Source organism: Saccopteryx bilineata, chromosome 12 (genome assembly GCF_036850765.1).
Source record: "Saccopteryx bilineata isolate mSacBil1 chromosome 12, mSacBil1_pri_phased_curated, whole genome shotgun sequence".
NCBI classification, from domain to species: domain Eukaryota; kingdom Metazoa; phylum Chordata; class Mammalia; order Chiroptera; family Emballonuridae; genus Saccopteryx; species Saccopteryx bilineata.
This window is the reverse complement of record NC_089501.1, coordinates 7,008,174-7,024,543: the sequence shown is the minus strand read 5'-3', so window position 1 is coordinate 7,024,543 and position 16,370 is coordinate 7,008,174. Positions and strand designations below refer to the sequence as shown.

The 16,370-nt window shown below is 44.8% G+C and overlaps 1 protein-coding gene and 1 pseudogene across 1 annotated transcript; both read left to right on the top strand.

Moving 5' to 3' along the window:
* Nucleotides 1–95: 95 nt before the first annotated feature.
* Nucleotides 96–14,422, top strand: LOC136316137 (microtubule-actin cross-linking factor 1-like). Its single transcript, XM_066247932.1, has 9 exons — nucleotides 96–154; nucleotides 980–1,097; nucleotides 2,028–2,733; nucleotides 9,524–9,601; nucleotides 10,196–10,357; nucleotides 11,713–11,817; nucleotides 12,420–12,515; nucleotides 13,606–13,731; nucleotides 14,356–14,422. Exons 3-9 carry the CDS (start codon nucleotides 2,227–2,229, stop codon nucleotides 14,395–14,397), a joined length of 1,116 nt encoding a protein of 371 aa, XP_066104029.1. The 5' UTR covers nucleotides 96–154; nucleotides 980–1,097; nucleotides 2,028–2,226; the 3' UTR covers nucleotides 14,398–14,422.
* LOC136316125 (mortality factor 4-like protein 1 pseudogene) lies at nucleotides 5,909–7,075 on the top strand (annotated as a pseudogene).
* Nucleotides 14,423–16,370: the final 1,948 nt, after the last annotated feature.

Sequence of the window (16,370 nt, the reverse complement as noted above, 5' to 3'; positions counted from 1 at the left end):
CTGCACTGAGCACGTGGCCTCCCCTTGGAAACCAATTTTCCACACAGCAAAAATGTTTTCTCTTGCCCACTTTAGCAGATGGTCCCGTACCTCGGCCTGAATTGAGAAATCACACAGGGGACAGACGGCCTCCTTGGCAATGTCTTCCAGGCACGTAAGCTTACAAACTCACCTCCATCCTCACCCTTGCCATTTGTCTTCATTGTTGCTATGCCCTGGAGCTGGCCAGGGAGACCACCAACAGGGCACTTGGCTCAGATGCTGCTCAGGAAGTATGAGGGAGGGAGGAAAGAAGGTAGGCAGTTTTTGAGGGCTTGGTTGTGGCTTTTTGTTTCCTTAACATCCTTATCTGCCCTGTCCCCTCCACCCTTCCCAAAAAGGAGACTGCTGAAGTCCAAGTCATCCTGGTGGTTGGCAGTAGAGGGGGGTGGATTCCTAGCTCATAGAGGATGAATTCATAAGTCATGGCAGGGACTCAGGGCCTGGACTTCCACAGTGAAGTCCTCACTCAAGTGCCCCCTGATTTAGACAGCAGAAGAGATTCTTCTGGGAAGAAGACGTGACTTGGGTCTTCTACGGATTATCAGAAATATGAACTTCACCTGACCAGGCGGTGGTGCAGTGAATAGAGCATCAGACCTGGGACATGAAGAACCCAGGTTCAAAATCCCAAGATTGCCAGCTTGAGCATGGGTTCATCCGGCTTGAGCACAGGTTTGCTGGCTTGAGTGTGGGATCAGACACATGACCCCATGGTCACTGGCTTGAGCCCGAGGTTGCTGGCTTGAGCAAGGGGTCACTCTGTGCTGTAGCCCCCTGGTCAAGGCACATATGAGAAATCAATCAATGAACAACTAGAGCTGCAACAAAGAACTGATGCGTCTCATCTCTCTCCCTTTCTGTGTGTCCCTATCTGTCCCTCTCTCTGTCTCTCTCTCTGTATGTGTCAAAAAAAAAAAAAAAAAAGAAGAAGAAGAAGAAGAAAAAAGAAAAGAAAAATGAACTTCTATGAGGTTGAAGGGCAGAAGTCTGGCCTGAAGGTTTGAGGAAGGACAACAGGGATCCCCAGAAGACAATCAACATTGTAGTGAATTCTGGTGAGGACTGAGTCCCTGGAGCAGGACTGATGGCAGGCAGGGGACATGCAGTGGCCAGGGGCCAGAGCCCCTGTGTGAGCAGGGTGGCGTGGAGTGGGCTGCATCAGGTGTCTGTGCAGAGGCCCCCACTGGTAGCCATGGGCTGGGGAGGTTAGTCCTCAGGCTCCTGGAACAGCCCAAAGGGATGGCAAGACCATTTGATCTTGCCTTATCGTTCTGTGCCAGGGGAAACCAAGAGGACCACTGTCCACTTCCCAGAGTGACCATGGGAGTCTCAGGAAATGCAGGTGTCTTCTTGGAGAAACTGAGAGTTGAAATCATTATACAGGTTTCCAAGATCAGACAGTTCGAGACCATTTATTTGAACACCAGGAGAGGAAGGAGTTTCTGCCCCTGTAGGGAGGAGCATCTTGGGAACCTGAGTCTCAGGGACTTCCCTGGACATGACACGTGGTTGTGTGTGGACCGGAGGGGCCATGGGTGTCTGAGCAGTAAGGTCCCAGCAAGGAGCAGGTCTGGGGAGAGCTTAGCTGGGGTCTGGGTGCTTTGTGAGGTGTTGGGCACCTCCAAAGATGAACTCTGACCCAAAGGCTAGTGTGGAGATATGGGCTTTGCAGCTGAAGTCCCACTCTGATTCTTGGAGCTCGGAGGTCGCCCAACCTCTTGCTTACAAAATCAGATGTTGTCATTAGGACACCGATTTGGATTGAGCTTCCTCAGTGACAGTTGCTTGGATGGTCTCCTCTCTCCTGATCTGCCCAAAAGAGTCCCTGTGCCTGGTAGGGGCGGGGTGGGTGGGGAGCCGGCCAGGAGGGGTAGGGGCGGGGTGGGTGGGGAGCCGGCCAGGAGGGGTAGGGGAGGGGTGGGTGGGGAGAGAGCCCGCAGTGTGTAGACTGGGAGCCACTCTGCAGCTCGGCCCCTCTCTCGCAGGTGGCTGCAGACTGGGGTGCGCCAGTGGCCCGGCAGCGCCAGTCATGGGGAGCGAGGAGCCCGCACACCTTGGCACCGGTGGCTCCAAGACCCAGGAAGGAAAGAACCCAGACACACAGACTCTTTTGGGCGGATCAGGAGAGAGGAGGCCGGCCAAGCAGCTGTCACTGAGGACGCCGCGGGATGCTCTGCCCTCAGCATGCGGACACGCTGGTACCGGCTCCAGGCAGGAGGATGCGCCCCCCCTCCCGCAGAGCCGCTGCGGGTCCCATCACTGTGGGCCTCGAGCTCCGGCGGCCGCCCGTGCTGTGCCCGCACCGTGGGAGCGCGCCCTGCCGCACCTGGCTCCAGTCTCCCCAGGAAGTGCAGGAAACGCTCCCTAAACTCCACTTGGTACGTCTCGCCTGCTTCCTTCTCTTCTCCGCTCCGGCTGGGGACCTCGCAGCCACTGCCCGCCACCTCCTGCGTGTGGGGCCCGCCCGCCTCTCTTTCACGGGCACGGACAGCCCCACTCGCTCCCATTCACACGGACTGGCTCTGCGCCGCGCCGAAGCCCGGGCAGCCGAAACTTGGATTAACAGCCGCCCGGAGTGCTGGAGCCGCCCAGCGGTCTGGTGTGACCCGCTGCCCGGCCTCGCATCCTGGGTTGCTCCCTCCCGCACCATGGCCTCTGCAGCCACCTCCACTGCCAACGCCAAGGAGAATGGTGAGCTGGGCGTCCGCCTCCTGCTGGGGACGGGACCTAGCACAGGGCAGAAACCACTAGATTTGGGGTGAAGTGACAAGGGAGGAAACCAACTAGGGAAGGACAGACCCGGAATGGCAGCCACAGTACTTTTTTGAGGCGCGGTACTGCTGGGCAATGCCTGGGAAGACTTTTTTTTTTTTTTACAGAGAGTGTGTGTCAGAGAGAGGTCATAGACAGGGACAGACAGACAGGAACGGAGAGAGATGAGAAGCATCAATCATTAGTTTTTCATTGCGCGTGGCAACACCTTAGTTTTCATTGATTGCTTTCTCATATGTGCATTGACCTCAGGCCTTCAGCAGACCGAGTAACCCCCTGCTGGAGCCAGCGACCTTGGGTTCAAGCTGGTGAGCTCTTTTTTTTTTTTCTCAAACCAGATGAGCCCGCTCTCAAGCTGGCAACCTCGGGGTCTCAAACCTGGATCTTCTGCATCCCAGTCCGATGCTCTATGCACTGCGCCACCGCCTGGTCAGGCATAAATAAATTTTTATTAATGTTAATGGGGTGATACCAATAAATCAGGGTACATATATTCAAAGAAAACATGTCCCGGTTATCTTGCCATTCAATTATGTTGCAGATTCATCACCCAAAGTCAGGTTGTCCTCTTGTCACCCTCTATCTAGTTTTCTTTGTGCCCCTCCCCCTCCCTTTCCCCTCTCCCTCCTTTCCTCCCACGCCCCCCACCTCCCCCCCCCCCCTGGAAACCACCACACTCTTGTCCATGTCTCTTAGTCAGGTTTTTATGTCCCACCAATGTATGGAATCATGTAGTTCTTGGTTTTTACTGATTTACTTATTTCCCTCCATGTAATGTCATCAAGATCCCACCATTTTGTTGTAAATGATCTGATTCCATCATTTCTTATGGCTGAGTAGTATTCCATAGTGTATATGTGCCACATCTTCTTTATCAGTCTTCTGTTGAAGAGCATTTTGGTTGTTTCCATGTCTTGGCCACTGAACAATGCTGCAATGAACATAGGGCTACATGTGTTTTTACGTATCAATGTTTCTGAGTTTTGGGGGTATATACCCAGTAGAGGGATTGCTGGGTCATAAGGTAGTTCTAATTTTAGTTTTTTGAGGAACCACCATACTTTCTTCCATTATGGTTGTACTACTTTACATTCCCACCAACCATGAATTGAGGGTTCCTTTTTCTCCACAGCCTCTCCAGCATTTGCTATTTATTACCTGTCTTGTTGATAATAGCTAGTCTTAACAGGTGTGAGGTGGTATCTCATTGCAGTTTTGATTTGCATTTCTCTAATAATTAATGAAGATGAGCCTCTTTTCATATATCTGTTGGCCATTTGTATTTCTTCCTGGAAGATGTGTCTGTTCATGTCCTCTTCCCATTTTTTTTATTGAATTTGTTCGTTTGTTGTTGAGTTGTATGAGTTCTTTGTATATTTTGGATATTAGGCCTTTATCTGAGCTGTTGTTTGAAAACGTCATTTCCCATTTAGTTGGCTGTCTATTTTGTTGTCAGTTTCTTTTGAGACATTCCCTGGGGCTTGAGGTTAAACTAGTGCGAGATGGGCACCAGCGAGGTGATTCTTGGGGTGAGTTTAGAGTCATCGGTGTCACAGTGTGTCTTGCCCAGAGGTGGGCGCAGCGCTCTGGGCTTTCTTTGAACCGTGCTCAGCAGAGTTTGGGGGCTCGCGCTGGGCCACTTCCCGGAGTGGCCTTGGGGACTGTCGCTTGCAGTGCCAGATGGCTTTGGGAGAGGTAGGGGTGTGCGAGGCTTGAGCACAGGGTGGGCAGAGGACAAGCAAGGATTAGTGAACTTGAAGGTGGGGTGTCTTCTCCTCCCCAGCCTGTCTCCACTCCTCTCAACCCCAATCCTTGCCTCCTGGTAGCTCCTGTTCACGCAACCCCCCCCCCCCCCACACACACACACATACACACTCACACACTCAGAAGTTGGATGCTGTTGGGCAGATAAAATGTATTATGCTCACTTTGTTAAAGATAACACGAGGAGGCCTTCGCCCAGGTGATATTAATGTGTGTTGGGGTGGGCTAAAGGCAGGCAGAGTCCTTGTAGCCTGGGGCTTGGTTTTGGGATTAAGCCTTTCCTACCCTTTTTGATGTGGGGTGGTACAATCCAATCATGCCTCAGAAAGTGACTTTGTATTAGAGACTTCCCTGTTTTGTATATTGGATTAAAGGTTTGGATTTCTACACTATAAAATGGGGATGGAGCGGGAGCTTGCCCTCTTGGTTCCTGAGATTATCATTAGAGGAGAGAGCAGAGCAGAGAGCAGAAGGAGGCCACGTGGAGGAGGCCAGGAAAAGCAGCCAAGATGGCAGAGTGCTGAGTGAGATGCCAGTTTGTGTAGAGTTTGTATCTGGGATAAGGAAGGAGATGGGGAACTGAGGAGAATAAGGCTGGTGAGCTAGAAACCTTTGATTCTAAGAAACTCGGATAAGTCAGTGGCTTTGTGAGCACTGAATGTGAGTGGGTTTTGGAGCCCAGTGTGTATTTTTCCTTGCCCGCCGGGTGCAAGCTAGAATGAAAGAAAATGGCCTATCAGTTTTTGGCTCCATTTCTTTACCGACTGTCCAAATCCAATGCGAACCTGCGTGAGCCGGGCTGCTTTGATAGTGGTAGCCCTGGCCCTGGATACTGGCTTTACAGATGCCATCGAGGGGGATTGTCATATTATTACTACTAAGAGGAACACGAGATCTTGTGAGTACTGGCTGGAGCACGAGACTCCTGCTTTTAGGACTTGGGTGACAGCCGTGTTTTCCGGACGAGAGGAAAGAGATCCCAGCCTTGGTTGGATGCCTGTACCTGGCGTTTGCCTGTATCTGTGTACAAATGGTCCTTGACTAAAGTGATTGAATGAGCAGCAGGGTAGACTTCTTTACTTTAGGAATGTGAAGTCACTTATCAGTGAATTGATGGAGACACACAAAGATATTAAAAGAAACATAATGATGGGAAGGAAAATGTTGCTTACATGTTACTGCCTCCAGTGCAGGGTGTTTTAACAATGGAGCAATGAAAAGTGCTCTGGCCCCTTTCAGATTACTCTCTGCTCTTTTAAAATAGTCTTTAGTAGAACTGGTGCTGCCCACGGCGTCTGTCGCGAAGTTGGGTGGGGTGGCGAGTGGGGGCGGTAGTCGGGGTGGTGGGAGAAGGAGGAGGCGGCGGCAAATCCCTATAAATGGCGCCGAAGCAGGACCCGAAGCCTAAATTCCAGGAGGGTGAACGCGGGCTATGCTTTCATGGGCCTCTTCTTTATGAAGCAGAGTGTGTAAAGGTTGCCATAAAGGACAAGCAAGTGAAATACTTCATACATTACAGCGGTTGGAATAAAAATTGGGATGAGTGGGTTCCAGAAAGCAGAGTCCTCAAATATGTGGACACCAATCTGCAGAAACAGCGAGAACTTCAAAAAGCCAATCAGGAGCAGTATGCGGAGGGGAAGATGAGAGGGGCTGCCCCAGGCAAGAAGACATCTATCTGGTCTGCAGCAGAAAAATGTTGGAGTGAAAACAAAAAAGAACAAACAGAAAACACCTGGAAATGGAGATGGTGGCAGCACCAGTGCGACACCTCGGCCTCCTCGCAAGAAAAGCGCTCGAGTGGATCCTACTGTTGAAAACGAGGAAACGTTCATGAACAGAGTTGAAGTTAAAGATTCCTGAAGAACTAAAACCATGGCTTGTTGATGACTGGGACTTAATTACCACCGGGCAGAAACAGCTCTTCTATCTCCTGCCAAGAAGAATGTGGATTCCATTCTGGAGGATTATGCAAATTACAAGAAATCTCCAGGAAACACAGATAATAATAGGGAGTATGCTGTTAATGAAGTTGTGGCAGGGATAAAGGAATACTTCAATGTGATGTGGGCACTCAGCTGCTCTACAAATTTGAGAGACCACAGTATGCTGAAATCCTTGCAGACCACCCTGATGCACCTATGTCCCAGGTGTATGGAGCGCCACATCTACTGAGATTATTTGTACGAATTGGCGCAATGCTGGCCTACACACCTCTGGATGAGAAGAGCCTTGCTTTATTACTGAATTATCTTCATGATTTCCTAAAATACCTGGCAAAGAATTCTGCAACTTTGTTTAGTGCCAGCGATTATGAAGTGGCTCCTCCTGAGTACCACCGGAAAGCGGTGTGAGGCGCATACTAGTTACATTTGGATCTCTTTGACACATTTCTGTTCTTAGTCCTCCTGTACAAATGATGTACTTTGAAAATGTTAGTGTAGAACAGAGTTGATGTTTGTTTTCTGTTTGAGTTAAACAGAGAAAATAAAAGGGGTTATAGTTCCTTTTTTCTTTTTTCATTTTTTAAATTTTATTTCAAAGTTGCTACCAGTGTATTGATGGACAATGGAGAGACATACTGTAGAGTGTTCTTCTGCCTAGTTGACAAAGCTGCTTTTGAATGCTGGTGGTTCTATTCCTTTGACACTACGCACTTTTATAATATGTGTTAATGCTATATGACAAAATGCTCTGATTCCTAGTGCCAAAGGTCCAATTCAGTGTATATAACTGATCACACTCATCCATTTGTGCTCTTTTTTTTTATTGGTGCTTAAAGTAAAGAGTTTATCCTTTGCAAGTCATCCACATTGTTCCTTAGGCATTTTATCTACTCAGATTGTTGAAGAGTGGTGGCTTGTTTATGGTTTTTGTATTTGTGTCTAATGCACGTTTTAACATGATAAGCGCAATGCATTCTGTAGCTACAGTTTTCTGGAAAAGCCAATCTTTTAGGAATTGTTTCTCAGATCTTCAATAAATTTTTTCTTTAAATTTAAAAAAATAAAATAAAAAATAAAAAAATAAAAGTCTTTTCTCAATTAAGAAAATATATAGAATATCATAAATAATGTAAAACAATGTATTCAAATAGATGCCTAAAGCAGATTACCTGGGAGACTGTGAGCATAGTATTCAGTGGAGTTTCACACAAGTACTAGGATCATGGTTTCTAGATTAAGCCAGACCTCATGCTTAGATTTTAATACTGGAAGTTGCTTCTCTTTGACATCTCTGTGAGAAGGTGTGGCTGACAAGGTGCTGATTATGCCTGCATCATTGTCCTTATCATTTTGCAGGCATACACAGATGTTTTTGAATGAATAATCTTCTTACTGAATTTTCACTCATTCAAAAAGTATTTATTGAGCCAATGAGCACATAATATACAGAGCTGAGCTGGTTGTTATTTTTATTAATTTTAATGTGGTGACATTGATAAATCAGGTCAATATGTTCAGGGAAAACATTTCCAGATTATTTTGACATTTGATTACTTTGCATAACCCTCAGTCAAAGTCAAATTGTCTTCTGTCACCTGTCACCTTCTATCTGTTTTTCTTTGTGCTCCCCACCCCCTCTCTCCTTCTTCGTCCCCCCCTTACCATCACATTCTTGTCCATGTCTCTGAGTCTCATTTTTATGTCCCATCTATGTATGAATTTATATAGTTGTTTGTTTTTTCTGATATACTTATTTCACTCCGTATAATTTTATCAAGGTCCATCCATGTTATTGTAAATGATCCAATGTCATTTCTTATGGCTGAGTACTATTCCATAATATATATATACCAAAGCTTTTTAATCCACTCGTACATTGATGGACACTTAGGCTGTTTCCAGATCTTTGCTATTGTTAACAATGCTGCCAGAAATATGGGGGTGCATTTCTCCTTTTAGAACAGTTCTGTGGTTCTCTTAGGGTATATTCCTACAAGTGGGATAGCTGGGTCAAAAGGCAGTTCGATTTTCAATTTTTTGAGGAATCTCCATACTGTTTTCCAGTGGCTGCACCAGTCTGCCTTCCCACCAGCAGTGTAGGAGGGTCCCTTTTCTCCACATCCTGGCCAGCACTTATTCTGTGTTGTTTTGTTGATGAGCATCATTCTGACTGGTGTGAGGTGATATCTCATTGTGGTTTTAATTTGCATTTTTCTAATGATTAGTGATGTTGAGCATTTTTTCATATACCTATTGGCCATCTGTATGTCCTCTTTGGAGAAGTGTCTATTCATTTCTTTTGCTCATTTTTTGATTGGATTGTTTGTCTTCCTGGTGTTGAGATTTACAAGTTCTTTATAAATTTTGGTTATTAACCCCTTATCAGACGTATTGTCAAATATGTTCTCCCATTGTGTAGTTTGTTTTTTTATTCTGTTCTTAGTGTCTTTAGCTGTGCAAAAGCTTTTTAGTTTGATATAGTCCCATTTGTTTATCCTGTCTTTTATTTCACTTGCCTGTAGAGATAAATCAGCAAATATATGGCTGTGAGAGATGTTGGAGAGCTTACTGCCTATGCTTTCTTCTAAGATACTTATTGTTTCACGGCTTACATTTAAGTGTTTTATCTATTTTGAGTTGATTTTTGTGAATGGTATAAGTTGGTGGTATAGTTTCATTTTTTTGCAGGTAGCTGTCCAATTTTCCCAACATCATTTATTAAAGAGGCTGTCTTTACTCCATTGTATGCCCTTAACCTCCTTTGTCAAGTATCAGTTGTCCATAGAGCTGTGGATTTATTTCTGGGTTCTATGTTCTGTTTCATTGATCTACTCCAGGCTGTAAAATCTGACCCAGAGATTTGTTGTCTTAAGTTTCTATTTTGTCAGAGTAAGTGATCTTTACCTATGTGCAGACATAGCATTGACATAGTTGAAGCTATGCCATAAATATAGTTTACTTTTCCTCTAATTATTTTTATTTCATACCTTTCTTATCAGGGAAAAATGTCCCAGAATTTTCACACTAGTTATGTTGAGACTCCTGGGAAGCTGGAGACACAGTATTGTAAACTAAAGGTAAGTTTTGACTAACTCTCCTGTGTTCTGTTCATGGAGAATCTGCTTCCCTCCATACAACTCTGCCCTAGCTAGGAAAGCTCTGAGTTTGGCCCTGTTTTGGTTTTCTGTTAGATTGTATCATTTACTCTGCAGTTGTTCACATGTAGTATAATATTTTCTTAATGGATCAGAACCACTGCCCCAGGAAGTTTTAAGTAGAACCTGTCTGAGCTGTCATGCTTTACAAAGCAGTGGCTGTGTGTGCTCTGAGACACCAGACTGCAAGTTTGAGGTTGATTAGGAGGGGACTTCTGTGTTCTTCATTTCTATCACTCAGTGTTGCCCAGGGTAGGACAAGCCCAGGATCATTTTTATCCAGGGAGCCCCACAAAGGCCTGGTTAGTTCCAGCTTTTAGTTAAAATTGACAAGGGCTCTCTCTGGGAGTCCTGTACCAGACTTGTACTACATTTAAGTCAATGGAGAAGCACCCAGAGATGTAAAAAGGAAGACAAAATTCATTTCCTGAATTATTGTTTGCTTGGCAGTCAAATGTGCTATCTTCTGTAGATGAAAGGCTGGTGGTTTCACCTTGTAACCCTTGCTTTGTCTAGGGAACTTCTAGCTTCCGGATGAGGCACCTTCAGAGCCTGCAGAAATTTGTTTCCAGAGCTACAGCTGAGTTGATTTGGTTGAATGAGAAGGAGGAGGAGGAACTAGCATATGATTGGAGTGACGACAATCCCAATATCTCGGCCAAGAAAAATTACTTCTCTCTGAGTCTAGCACAACATGCCTGTCATATTTCTGTAATAGCAGCAGAAGGAGACAGAGGGTCTAGTCTGCTGAGAGCTTGGGTTTCTGGGTTTGCATTCTGCTAGGTAGAAATAAGGATACTGTTTAATGCATCTGCGCATGGGAGAAGTGGATGTGGAGAGAGAGAACTCGAACGCTAGAATGAGTTTGTTTAGAAAGACAGTGTCTTGGGTTCACAGAGCAGCAGCCTGCAAGTTGAGTCATTTCAGAAGCAACATGGCTTGTGGTTAAGCTTATAGTCTTTGAAGTGAGCTAGTTCTAATGTAACTTCTTATTCCTCCGCTTACTAGCTCTGTGGCCTTGGCAAGTCATTGAATCTCTCTGGACCTCTATAAAATGGGATAATAGCACCACTTCAAAGTGTTGTGTAAAAGATTCAGTAAGATTTAATAAGCTAATAATCTTAGTATTGTTTAACTGAGGCCTCTCAGAAATGCTGAATTCTCTAATTCATTACAAAACTTTTTGGTCTCAATCTCTTCATTTGTGAAATGGGAAGGAAAATTCAGCATTGGACTATGGGACAGTACTGTATTCTTTTCAGTGCAAGATGGACACAAGTTAATAGGGTTACTTTTTGGTGTTTTTACTATTTCTACATCTCAGAGGATTTTTAAATATTTTGTAAATCCTATGCAAATAGGAAACTTTTTAACTAACATTTACATTATATATTTTAATTCCATGAATTTAGAGTTTATTTTAAAATATAGGCTTTTCCTGAATAGAGAGTGGTACAGGATTCTTCTGAGGTAAAGGAGACGGAATAGATATGATAATTCCTAGAACAGTCTGTATGAGAACAGACTATATAGATATAAAGAAGGTGCTTGGAAAGCATCAAGGGAGAGGGGTCAAATCTGATAGAAGAGCTGGCATCTAAAGTAGGTCTTGTAATGTTAATAGAATTCAGAGCCAGAAGAGGACACTGCAGGCTGTGGGAATAGCCTTAGCGAAGCCAGCCACTCAGGGCCTCGGGTCCACTGGTGTGTCAGGTCCTGTGTTAGGTGGGTGCAGGCATGAACTAGCCACTCTAGCCCAGTTTTGTCCTTTCTCTGCTTTCAGTGCTCGTCCTATGTTCCCTCTCTTACTCAGGTCTGGTGTGGGTCCCACATCCTTTGTGAATCATTCCTCAGTAATTCCAGTATTTTTGCTCCTTTCTGAAACCCTTTGGCATGTACTGTTCATGCATCTCATTTTGGCTGTAACCCAGTGCTGTAGGCTTTTAAAAAGTAGGGCAGGGAACAGAGCCTTTTCTTCACTGATACTGTCCCTTTAGTAGTGCTTATTGCATAAACCTTTATTCCATATTCAGGAGTTGAGAATGGAACTGGAGGAGAAACAGGATGTGTTTCGGTCTCTACAAGATACAGCAGAGCTGCTATCACTTGAGAACCACCCAGCCAAGCAGACTGTGGAGGTATGGACTGGAGGGTGTGTGAGGGCCAAGTGCTCAGAGGCAGTTGTTATAAAAGTGTTCAAATCAGTGGCTTTGTTCCGCTGAAAGACCTGGAGGAATGATGGGAACATTTGTCTTGGATCTTCTCCCTTTTCATCTGAGCCCTCAAAAGACTGCAAACAGTTTAGATGGTCTAAGAAGAATACTATGAAAAACAAGAAGGGATATTTACTCCTAACTTCACGGGGAAAATGCCTTGGACCGTATTTTTTCAAGTAACTGCCCAGACAGATCCTCTTGTTGATGTGGTAGCATTGCCCAGAGAGGAAAGATGGTAGAGGAACTCAGGAGGGGTTTGTTTATGCCTGAGTTTTGCTGGCTAGATCCTTTAGTTGCAACTGAGTGTGGAGAGGCCTTTTCTGTGTAACCCCTTCTTACAAGACCATGTTAGATAAAAGACAAGCCTCTTGCTTACGGGAAGCACTGAGCAGGTGCCAGTCAAGTACCTCCATGTATCTTCTGTAGGCCTCCCTATCCTTAGGAGATTGTCCTAGGAGGAGAGCCTTGTGCGTGTATTGGGTGTGTTGATTTCATGCTGCTCTGTCTGTGCTTGGTGGTTGCAGGCTTACAGCGCCGCTGTCCAGTCCCAGTTGCAGTGGATGAAGCAGCTGTGCCTGTGTGTCGAGCAGCACGTGAAGGAGAACACTGCTTACTTTCAGGTACGTGGGCTGTTTGCGTGCATGCCTTTGTGTAAGTATGTGTGTATCAGAGACTGAGGAGAATATTTTCAGTCTCACAAGAGATTGTGTGTGCACATGCATATACATGGGGAAGGCAAAGTTAATCTCACCTGTGTCAGTTAGCTTCTATTGTATAAACCAGCACCCTAAAACTAATTGCTTAAAACAGCAATCATTTAGGTAGTTAATGATTCTATGGTTTGACACTTAGGGCTCTGCTCAGCTGCGTGGTCTTCTCATCTTACCTGGCTGAATCATGACTGCAGGCAGCTGGCAGGCAGGCTGGGGTTGGTGGGTCCCTAACAGCATCACCCCATGTCTGACGTCATCTGAGGTGAGGAGCTACAGGTCTGTATACAAGTCTGTAGCTCCCAGCAAGTTATTCTGGACTTCTCCACGTGGTGCCTCTGTCCACAAACAGCCAGAGAGAGGGAGCCCCAGGGCACCAGCGCCTGTCTGCTGCCTTGCTTAGTAACAGGCCAGTGGCCAAAGGAAGTCATGTGGCCATGCCCAGCTTCCAGGGGAGGAGAACTAGACTCCATCTCTTGATGGCAAGACCTATAGAATAACAGGGCCATTTTTTTTTCTACAGTCTCTCACAGAATGAAGGATATGCTACTTGTTTTCAAATGAGGGTAGGCAGAGACAATAAATTATTATTTGTTTGGTTTTGCCCTAAGTTAAATATTCTTCCTGATGATTTTGTAATTATACCAACAAATTAAAACATTTGATAATTTAACCTCTAGGCTTTTGTGAACTATACCTCACAGCCCAGTGCTGTCACTAGTGAGAAGTCAAGAGGAATGAGCAGAGCTTTCTGGGGGGGTGTGAAGCCGGCTGACTTTTCCACAGTGCTCAGCAGGCTTTGTGCTAGTTACCAGTAATAGTTCTAGGCCACGGCATCATAAAAGCTCCCGTTTATACTTCCATGGCCTTTGTAATGAACCTCACTGAGCCGGGAGAGTGTAATCGGCTCTGCTCGGCTCTGCGCAGTAGGCTGTCTCAGTTAAGGTCTTGGTGTTGCGTTGTAGTGAGCACAAGGCACCCCTCCCGTCTGTCCCCACAGTTCTTCAGTGATGCACGAGAACTGGAGTCCTTCTTGAGGAACCTCCAAGACTCCATCAAGCGGAAATACTCCTGTGACCATAACACCAGCTTATCCCGCCTCGAGGACCTGTTCCAGGACTCCGTGGTGGGTGTTGCATCAGTGGGACGATTACAGAAAGGAGCTCTGAGAAACAGGGTAAACCTGTCAGCTGCTGCTGTTTATATCCTTGAAAGCTCCAGGCAGTGGGTCATTGTTTTTATGTTTGGCTCACATTCAAATAGAGTTTAATCAGTTTGCTCCCTTTCCTTTTTTCCTTTCTTTCTTTAAAGACATTGTTAATAATATTCCTTTGGGTACATTATTGAAGTAAAGGCCTAGTCATCTCCCCTGAGCCTCTTAGCGCTCATCATACTTTCTTTGCCTTGTTCCTGTCTGTTTCAGTTCTGTAGTTGGAGCCAGAGATGAGGTGTAGAGCAACAAAAGTAGGGTTGAAGGGGATTAACTGACATCAGATTCTTTTTCACTCAGAAAACCCCTATGAAACTAGACTTGAGCCAAATTTCTCTTCCTTGGCAATTTTCTTTTGGTAATGATGAGGTACTAGAATATTGAATTTAATTAAGGACATTAAAATCTTTCTTAGAGGTAATGCTATATTTCCCAGTTTATTTACGTAGCAATATTTACTTTAAAAAAATATAGTATTGCATTTAGTATTTAACCCAAATCAATTTTACCTTCATTTCCTCCAATGAACTGTCCCTTCAGGAGTGCTGTAATGAAATCAGCAGGACTACTTCCATTTATTGAATGTCTATTACGTAGAGTTGGCAAGACAAGGCTCCAGGTACATCTCTCAGTAAGAATGAAATATGTTTGTAATAGAGAAATTACTTTTCCTGTATGAGAAGCCAGGGGACTCTCACACTTCAATAGAAGATTATAAATAAGAAAAGCAGAATAACTCAAAACAATGCCATTTGTTTTGTGGGTAAGACTTGGGCACTAATGAATGTTGGTTGGTGGGTTTTTTATATATATAGTTAGAGGAATTATAAACCTATGAATGAATTTGCATTCAGTGTTTCACCTGGGCAGATAATCTGTTAATTTGGAATGAAGGGTAAAAACCTGACTTTTCAGATGTTGTCTCTAGAATGTCTCTTTCAGAGGTACTTCAGGTATGAAGGAGGATTATAATAATCCTTGGCTGTTATCTCCTCCCTCCCACAGAGTACCTTCCTGTCGTAGGGTAACTCCTCTGCAGTTGTTGTCATACCTTCTCTTCTCGAGGGTCGCTGCTCTGTGCCCTCCTCTCCAGGTCAGGGGCATCGGGTTGGCGGCATCCTCGGGGCATGGAGTCACCTGGGTCTGCTCCTCAGCTTGTCCTCAGCTTTCTGTCAGGTTCGGGAGCATCTGTCCTGGCTTCTGGTTCTTTTCAGAACTTTTACCACGCTGAGCACTTGGTGTCTCGAGTTTGAGATGTTTGGCTCTGGGTTAGACAGAAACTGACATCTTTATTGCAAGGCAAATGACATGGGTGGTGAGCTTGCAAGTATGGAACAGTGAGGCTGTCTCCCTGATAGATTCCATTCCTCTTTCTTAACTAATAAGTTCAAGTTGTATTTCTTCCAGTCATGCTCCCCGGGACAGGCAGAAGTAGTTTAATTAAGCATTTCTTTTTTTAACTTGCATATTCTTAATTCCTTAATGACATTTCTTAACATTATTAACTCTTTTCTCTCATTACATCTATTTCTATCCTAAGAAAGCCCTCTTCTGGGAGTTTTTGTACCTTGAAACAGGCTCAAAACATTCCCATTAATCTTTTATGTTAATGGAATTGGCAGTAGATCGCTACCAATTTTGTTGACAAGAGGTTCATTAGTTTTTAAGATAATTGGGTTTGCAGAGACTTGAGAGTTTTAATTTTGCATGGTACTGCTTTCAAAGCAATCAAATTTACATGATTGTCACACAGCAAGGCACTGAAAGGTGAACCCTAAATCATTTGTTGCAATGCCTTCACCAACAGTATTGATTTGTAGATTGTTGGTTGGAGAGCTAAGATCTTTCTGGAGAAAGTTTGACTCAATTAAAAAAAGTAAAACATTTGTGGTGAATATAACTTAAAATTTTTAAAGAACTTAACTCTAGCTTCTCCTAAGCAGAAGGCAAGAACTGGCTTTTCCCATTGAGAAGTTGAATAACAACAATAACAACATGGTTGTTACTATTTTTAATTTCTGTGTTCTTTGAACTTTCTTTGGGGGAAATCTTTTGCTAGCTTTATAGTTGTATTTGGCAGCTAGAAGGTCTTTTTCTTTTATTTTTTGCCTGTAGCTTCTCTGGTTCCTTGAAAGGGCACAGGGAAAAAGCTGCAAAATTTGAGTTCAAATGCACTTGGTGGAAGACAGAAACGGTCTCTCCTTTCTCCTCTACCCCACTGTTTCTAAGATGGCTCCACCAACAATTATTTAACTGAGAAATGACATTCTCTAAGGGAGTGGAGTATTCAGTTTTTGTTAGTCACTCTGAGTAGCAACATTAGTGTCTTTCTTATTTTCTTTTTATTTTGTAGGATGAAAAGGAGCAGCTTATACAGTCCAAGAGTTCTGTTGCCAGTCTTGTTGGGAGATCAAAAACAATTGTTCCGGCCCTGGTCAGTTGGCTCCGCCGTAGAGCGTCGGCCTGGTGTGCAGGAGTCCGGGTTCGATTCCCGAATTCCATTCCCAGCCAGGGCACACAGGAGAAGCACCCATCTGCTTCTCCACCCCTACCCC

What these genes read in the sequence shown, in the direction of transcription:
- LOC136316137 (XM_066247932.1), top strand. Translation starts at nt 2,227, where the DNA reads ATGCGGACACGCTGGTACCGGCTCCAGGCAGGAGGATGCGCCCCCCCT. An exon ending in AGAACACTGCTTACTTTCAG is followed by an intron (nt 12,516 to 13,605) that starts GTACGTGGGCTG and finishes CTGTCCCCACAG; the next exon opens with TTCTTCAGTGATGCACGAGA. An exon ending in ACCTGTTCCAGGACTCCGTG is followed by an intron (nt 13,732 to 14,355) that starts GTGGGTGTTGCA and finishes CTGTCCCTTCAG; the next exon opens with GAGTGCTGTAATGAAATCAG.